This window comes from Brachyistius frenatus, unplaced genomic scaffold (genome assembly GCF_029030835.1).
Source record: "Brachyistius frenatus isolate BFR_SWC_R1_liver_20210118 unplaced genomic scaffold, ASM2903083v1 Contig_92, whole genome shotgun sequence".
NCBI classification, from domain to species: domain Eukaryota; kingdom Metazoa; phylum Chordata; class Actinopteri; family Embiotocidae; genus Brachyistius; species Brachyistius frenatus.
In genome coordinates, this window is record NW_027210691.1 from 1,470,220 (window position 1) to 1,477,500 (window position 7,281).

A 7,281-nucleotide genomic window follows, 5' to 3' on the forward strand; every position below is an offset into this window, starting at 1 on the left:
TCACTTCCTCCTTGTTTCCTGTAAAAACACAAACTGGATCCAAGTGAACCTGAAACCGAACCGGGAGCCCACACCCTTCATCTGACCCGGTTTCTCACACTTACACTCACACGCACAAAGTAAACCCGTTTTCCTGTAATGTCACAGTTTGACCACCAGAGGTCAGTGCGCGTCCCTCTCCGCTGTGCAGTCCGGTCTCCGCCGCTGGGGGGCGCCCCCTCCCTGGGCCTCCTCAGGGGTCTGATGGCAGGATGGCGGAGGCAGGGGGACTAGAGTCCGCAGCGGCCCGGTGCCCGGACGAGTCATCGGACAGCGAGCCGGAACAGGAGCCCGGAACCCCGCAGAAACTCATCCGGAAAGTGTCCACGTCCGGTCAGATCCGCAGCAAGGTACGAGGGGTTCGATCCGGTGCCTCTACCGGGCACGGTCAGTGGTCAAGCGGCTGTTTACATTCAGCAGGGTGGGCCACACAGCCCCCCGGTCCGTGCTCTGTTCGAGGGGGAACCGGTACGCAGAAGTCCGTTAAAACCAAACACTTTGACAGTTAAACACGAAGTTCGTGAACTGAACAAGAACTTTTCCGTTAAAACAGGAGCCGCTGAATAATCCGGCTCACACGTGCACAAACATCGGATGTGCTTCTGACGGTCCGACTCGGACCACCGGGTCCGACCGCCGGGTCCGTCTCGGACCGCCGGGTCCGACCGCCGGGTCCGACACCTCTCCACCGTCCTCCCGCCGCTGCCCGCTGCCGGAGGCGGTAACGGGCAGCACGGAGCTTTTCAAGAAACGGGCGATTTCAGTGAAATCCGACGTGATCGGCGGACGTCGGTGGTACCGGACCGCAGACGGGACGTGTTGGACCGGTTTATTATCCGTGTTGCTCGTGCGCATGTTTTCTGAAGATTAATGTTTAAATCTGACGGGTTTTTAAATGGAGCCCGGAGAGGAGGGCTGTCTGGGGGTGAGGGCCACGGCTGTCACACTGGAGCCTCCCGGTGGAGTCTCCCGGTGAAGCCTCCCGGTGGACCCTCCCGGTGGAGCCTCCCGGTGGAGCCTCCCGGTGGAGCCTCCCGGTGGACCCTCCCGGTGAAGTCTCCCGGTGGAGCCTCCCGGTGAAGCCTCCCGGTGGACCCTCCCGGTGAAGCCTCCCGGTGGACCCTCCCGGTGAAGTCTCCCGGTGGAGTCTCCCGGTGGACCCTCCCGGTGAAGCCTCCCGGTGGAGTCTCCCGGTGGACCCTCCCGGTAAAGCCTCCCGGTGGACCCTCCCGGTGGAGCCTCCCGGTGGACCCTCCCGGTGGACCCTCCCGGTAAAGCCTCCCGGTGGAGCCTGATTTGGGAGGTTTCAGGACACCACACCGGGTCCCAACGAAGCCCAGTTAGAAATGTACATTTTCGCTGTGATGTTTTAGCTTTTAGCTAAAATAAATAAAACTGAATCAGGTTCAGACTCGTAACTAAACTGACTCCGGGAGAAAATGTGTCCCAGAAACCGTTAACACACTTAAAACCGGAGACAAACCGGATAAATGTTGTTTCTTTGCACCGTTACACACGCCGGTAGTTTGCGGCTAGGCTAACCGGGCTAACTCGGAGGGGCCGAGGCCCAGAAGAAGCCCCGCTGTTTCCCACCGCTGCTTGCCCGGGAGAGGTGGGCTGCGCTCCGGCAAGGCGGTGAGCGAGAGGGGCGTGACGGGACATAACGGACCTCCGTTTACCGGCGAAGGTCCTTCTACCGTTAAACCGGCACAGCCGAGGTAGCAGCTCATCGATGGATCCGACCGGGAACATTATTGATCATTTGTCTTCAACTCCAGCTGCTGCTTTCAAAGACACGTTCAGAGCTCGGAAACTCCTCAAACATGCAGGATGACCGTGAATGCAACTGATTAGTCGATCGACGAGAAAATGAATCGGTAACTCTTTTATCGATTGAATAATAATGTCAACAATTTAAAACTGAAAACCTCCGAAGACGAATAATAGCAAAGTTTTCGATCAAAAGTAAATAATCGATTAATTTTGATCGACATTAATTGATAAAGAAAATAATAATAATATATATATATATATATATATGTTTATGTGACAAAATACGTTTCTTGTTAAAATGATAAACTTTGTTTTGATAAATTCCTCTTCATGTTATTATGATGTCACAATTTGTTTATGTTTTTCCTGTTAAATGTTCCAGTTCTAAACAAACACATAATTGTTTCATTAAAAATTCTTTAAAAGATTAAAACAGGCCCAGAGCAGCAGAAATGATGCGTTCAAGGGTTTTCATTTTCTCACACCGACTCATTGATGACCCGCAAATCAGGACGAGGAGGAGGAGGAGGAGAAAAAGAAGGGGGAGGAGGAGGAAGAGGAGGAGGAAGAGGATGTGTTGACGGTGTCTCTTGTTGCAGACGGTGCTGAAGGAGGGAAACCTGCTGAAACAGACGAACTCGTTCCAGCGCTGGAAGAGACGATACTTCAAGCTGAGAGGAAGAACGCTGTACTACGCTCAGACCGCCAAGGTGAGTCTGTCCGGGCGGTGGAGGTCAGGTGACCCGGCCGACCTCAGATCAATCACATGACCCGCCGCCGTTTCCTCCTTGTTTTCGTAGTCGATCATCTTCGATGAAGTCGATCTGAGTGACGCCAGCGTCGCCGAGTCGAGCACCAAGAACGTCAACAACAGCTTCACGGTGAGTCCGACCAGCTGTTAGTCAGGAGGGTCATCCGCCGCTGAAACTCAAAAAAAGTTGGGACAGGTTGATATTTACATTCCCTTCGGTTTTCAACAACACTCTGCAAACACTTGGGGACCGAGAAAGACCAGTTGTTGGGAGTTTTGAAAGTGAAATGTAGTCCCATGTTTTTTTTTTGTTTTTTTTTGTTTTTTTTTTTTAAATGGGTAACAGGTCTGGACTGCAGGAGGCCAGTTTATCAGCGGACTCTTCTACTAGAGAACCATGCTGTTGGAATACGTGCAGAATGTGGTTGGACGTTGTTCTGCTGAAATAAACAAGACCTTCCCTGAAAGAGACGTTGTCTGGATGGCAGCATATGTTGCTCCAAAACCTGAATATATCATTCAGCATTAATGCTTCCTTCCAGATGTTCAAGCTACCCATGCCATGTACAGGATGCATTAGTATGCATCCTGTACCATCACAGATGCTGGCTTTAGAACTGAGCTGATAACAAGCTGGATGGTCCCTCTCCTCTTTAACCTGGAGGATGCAGCGTCCATGATTTCCAAACAGAATCTCAGATTGTGATCCATCAGACCTCAGGACAGTTGTCCACTTCACCTCAGTCCATCTTCAATGATCTCGGTCCAGAGAAGGCGGCGGTGTTTCTGGATCATGTTTCTATCTGGTTTCTTCTTTGGAGAGTTTGAACATCATTTGTGGACGCAGCGATGAACTGTGTTCACAGACGATGGTTTTCACAAGTGTTCCTGAGCCCATGCAGTGATTTCCACTCCAGAATAGTGTGTTTTTAATGCAGTGCTGCCTGAGGGCCCGAAGATCACCACCATCCAATCTTGGTTTCCAGCCTTGTCCCTTGTGTTCAGAGATTTCTCCAGATTCTCTGAATCTTTTAATGATATTATGAACCGTAGACGATGAAATCCACTAATTCTTTGTAGTTTTACGTTGAGGAACATTATTCTTAGATTGTTGAACTATTTGTCTATATTTAATTAAATATGTGTTTATTTATATTTACACAGTGTTCCAACTTTTAGTATTTCTGACCTTTTCAAACTTTATTTAACGTTTTAACTTTGATTCGTCAACATGATAAAACACTGAACAGCTGCTCAGAGGTTGTTTTTGTTGAACTCCGTCACTTCCTGTAAACGAGCCTTTGATGTGTTTAAAGAGACCACAGTGTGTGTGTGTGTGTGTGTGTGTGTGTGTGTGTGTGTGTGTGTGTGTGTGTGTGTGTGTGTGTGTGTGTGTGTGTGTGTGTGTGTGTGTGTGTGTGTGTGTGTGTGTGTGTGTGTGTGTGTGTGTGTGTGTGTGTGTGTGTGTGTGTGTGTGTCTGTGTGTGTGTGTGTGTTCATGTGACTGTGTATTTATAGCGGAGTGTGTGACTACTTCATCATCATCATCTTCCTCGGTTTGAGTCATGCGAGAGGAAGTGGGAGGGGCTTATGGAGGGAGAGAGGTGGAGAGAAACAGAAACACAGAAAGAGACAGAGCAGACGAGATCAGAACCTGGACCCTCCTGGATCAGGACTCCTCTAGAACCTGGACCCTCCTGGATCAGGTTGTTCATCATCATCAGGTGACTTGCGGTTCAATCCCCGGGTCTTCCTGTGTGTGTGTGTGTGTGTGTGTGTGTGTGTGTGTGTGTGTGTGTGTGTGTGTGTGTGTGTGTGTGTGTGTGTGTGTGTGTGTGTGTGTGTGTGTGTGTGTGTGTGTGTGTGTGTGAGAGAGATAAGACTCTCGTGTGTTTGCGTCTATTTCTGTCAGTGTGGGAACAGAAGCTTCATTGTAGAGCAGCTGAACAGGAAGTGGAAGTCCCTGGAAGTACACACACACACACACACACACACACACACACACTGAAAGTGTTTCCTGTGAAACTGAGAACCTGGAAAAAGTCCTGATAACCTTCGTGTGGGTCAGACCAGCAGAATATCTGAATGTCCCTGAACGCCACACAGAGATGTGGTCTTTGAACGCACCACGAATCAGGTCAGAGGAGACAGGAAGTCTTCCTGTTTACCTGCCTCAGGTGTGACCTGATCTCTTCCTGTTTACCTGCCTCAGGTGTGACCTGATCTCTTCCTGTTTACCTGCCTCAGGTGTGACCTGATCTCTTCCTGTTTACCTGCCTCAGGTGTGACCTGATCTCTTCCTGTTTACCTGTCTCAGGTGTGACCTGATCTCTTCCTGTTTACCTGTCTCAGGTGTGACCTGATCTCTTCCTGTTTACCTGTCTCAGGTGTGACCTGATCTCTTCCTGTTTACCTGTCTCAGGTGATCACCCCCTGCCGGCGGCTCATTCTGTGTGCGGACAACAGGAAGGAGATGGAGGAGTGGATGGCGGCGCTGCGCAGCGTCCAGAACAGACAGAACTATGAGGTGAGCAGTCCCACCTGTGTTCCCAGAATGCACCTGGTCGGTCCCCGTCCAGCTGCTCACTGTGTCTCTGTCTCCCAGTCCACCCAGTACAGCATGGACCACTTCAGCGGGACGCACAACTGGTACGCCTGCTCGCACGCCCGGCCCACCTACTGCAACGTGTGCCGGGAGGCGTTGTCGGGGGTGACGTCCCACGGGCTGTCCTGTGAAGGTACACAACTGTTACACACCAACACACAACGTTACTACACACACACACACACACACACACACACACACACACACACACACACACACACACACACACACACACACACACACACACACACACACACACACACACACACACACACACACACACACACGTTGTTCCTATGTGTGTTTGTTGGATAAAAATATCATCAGATCACTATATCACCTCTGATTCGTGTGTGTGTGTGTGTGTGTGTGTGTGTGTGTGTGTGTGTGTGTGTGTGTGTGTGTGTGTGTGTGTGTGTGTGTGTGTGTGTGTGTGTGTGTTTCAGTGTGTAAGTTTAAGGCTCATAAGCGTTGTGCCGTCCGAGCGACCAACAACTGTAAGTGGACGACTCTGGCTTCTATCGGGAAGGACATCATCGAGGACGAGGACGGGGTGAGACACACACACACATACCACAGTGTTTCTGTAACGGTATCGGTGACCCCTGACCTCTGACCTCTGACCCCTGACCTGTGGCCCCTCAGGTGTCCATGCCTCACCAGTGGTTGGAGGGGAACCTGCCGGTGTCGGCCAAGTGTCACGTGTGTGATAAGACGTGTGGCAGCGTCCTGCGGCTGCAAGACTGGAGGTGTCTCTGGTGCAAAGCCATGGTGAGACGCCATCCGTCCAATCAGAGACGCCGCCCGTCCAACCAGAGGTACCGTCCTGATCGCGTGTCCCTCTCATCCTCCAGGTCCACTCTGGATGCAAAGAGCAGCTGTCCTCCAAGTGTCCTCTGGGACAGTGTAAAGTGTCCGTCATCCCGCCGACCGCCCTGAACAGCATCGACTCTGACGGTCAGCGAGACGTTTACTGTCCTCTGATTGGCCGTTTGAACGTCCTGATAACTCATTAATAACTTATGAATTATTCAGTCATCACAAATCGCTCAGTAGAAACTTGTAATAATTTGTGTTCTGAGTAATCGATGGCTGATGGACGAGAGGACTCAGGACACTGCTGGTTGTTGTGTGTCCAGGCTTCTGGAAGGCGTCCTGTCCTCCGTCCTGCACCAGTCCTCTGCTCGTCTTCGTCAACTCCAAAAGTGGAGACAATCAGGGGGTGAAGTTCCTGAGACGCTTCAAACAGCTGCTGAACCCGGCACAGGTGTTCGACCTGATGAATGGAGGACCGCACCTGGGGTGAGACAGACAGACAGACAGGGAGACAGGCAGGCAGACAGGGAGACAGACACAGACAGACAGACAGATAGACACAGACAGACAGACAGACAGACAGACAGACAGACAGCATGTGTCAGACAGAAACCTGAAACCTGTCTCTCTGTCAGCCTGCGTTTGTTCCAGAAGTTCGATACGTTCAGGATCCTGGTTTGTGGAGGAGACGGCAGCGTCGGCTGGGTTCTGTCTGAGATCGACGCGCTCACGCTGCACAAACAGGTAGAAACGTCACCGATGTCACCGAGCGGCTCGACGCTCCGCCGGGTCGCGTGTTCACGTCCACTCTGTGTTTCAGTGTCAGCTGGGGGTTCTTCCTCTGGGGACCGGGAACGATCTGGCTCGGGTTCTGGGTTGGGGGTCGGCCTGCGACGACGACACGCAGCTGCCTCAGATACTGGAAAAACTGGAGAGAGCCAGCACTAAGATGCTAGACAGGTGAGATGATGTCAGACAGGTGAGATGATGTCAGACGGGTGAGATGATGTCAGACGGGTGATGATGATGTCAGACGGGTGATGATGATGTCAGACGGGTGATGATGATGTCAGACGGGTGAGATGATGTCAGACGGGTGAGATGATGTCAGACGGGTGAGATGATGTCAGACGGGTGAGATGATGTCAGACGGGTGAGATGATGTCAGACGGGTGATGATGATGTCAGACGGGTGAGATGATGTCAGACGGGTGATGATGATGTCAGACGGTGATGATGATGTCAGACAGGTGAGATGATGTCAGACAGGTGAGATGATGTCAGACGGGTGATGATG

At 51.4% G+C, this 7,281-nt stretch overlaps 1 protein-coding gene across 2 annotated transcripts in view; it reads left to right on the forward strand.

Moving 5' to 3' along the window:
* The first annotated feature begins 233 nt into the window (after positions 1–233).
* The window catches only part of LOC138627834 (diacylglycerol kinase delta), an 18,229-nt gene continuing 11,181 nt past the window's right edge, over positions 234–7,281 (forward strand). The window contains exons 1-11 of one of the 2 annotated variants that reach the window (XM_069710447.1): positions 234–389; positions 2,412–2,522; positions 2,613–2,693; positions 4,986–5,090; positions 5,169–5,301; positions 5,615–5,721; positions 5,814–5,939; positions 6,023–6,125; positions 6,308–6,470; positions 6,620–6,728; positions 6,805–6,944. In XM_069710447.1, the coding sequence (XP_069566548.1) occupies positions 252–389; positions 2,412–2,522; positions 2,613–2,693; positions 4,986–5,090; positions 5,169–5,301; positions 5,615–5,721; positions 5,814–5,939; positions 6,023–6,125; positions 6,308–6,470; positions 6,620–6,728; positions 6,805–6,944 (1,316 nt within the window). In that variant the 5' untranslated portion in view covers positions 234–251. Of the gene's footprint in view, positions 390–2,411; positions 2,523–2,593; positions 2,694–4,985; positions 5,091–5,168; positions 5,302–5,614; positions 5,722–5,813; positions 5,940–6,022; positions 6,126–6,307; positions 6,471–6,619; positions 6,729–6,804; positions 6,945–7,281 lie in introns of those variants that run through there. The other variant, XM_069710446.1, reaches the window with a different exon arrangement.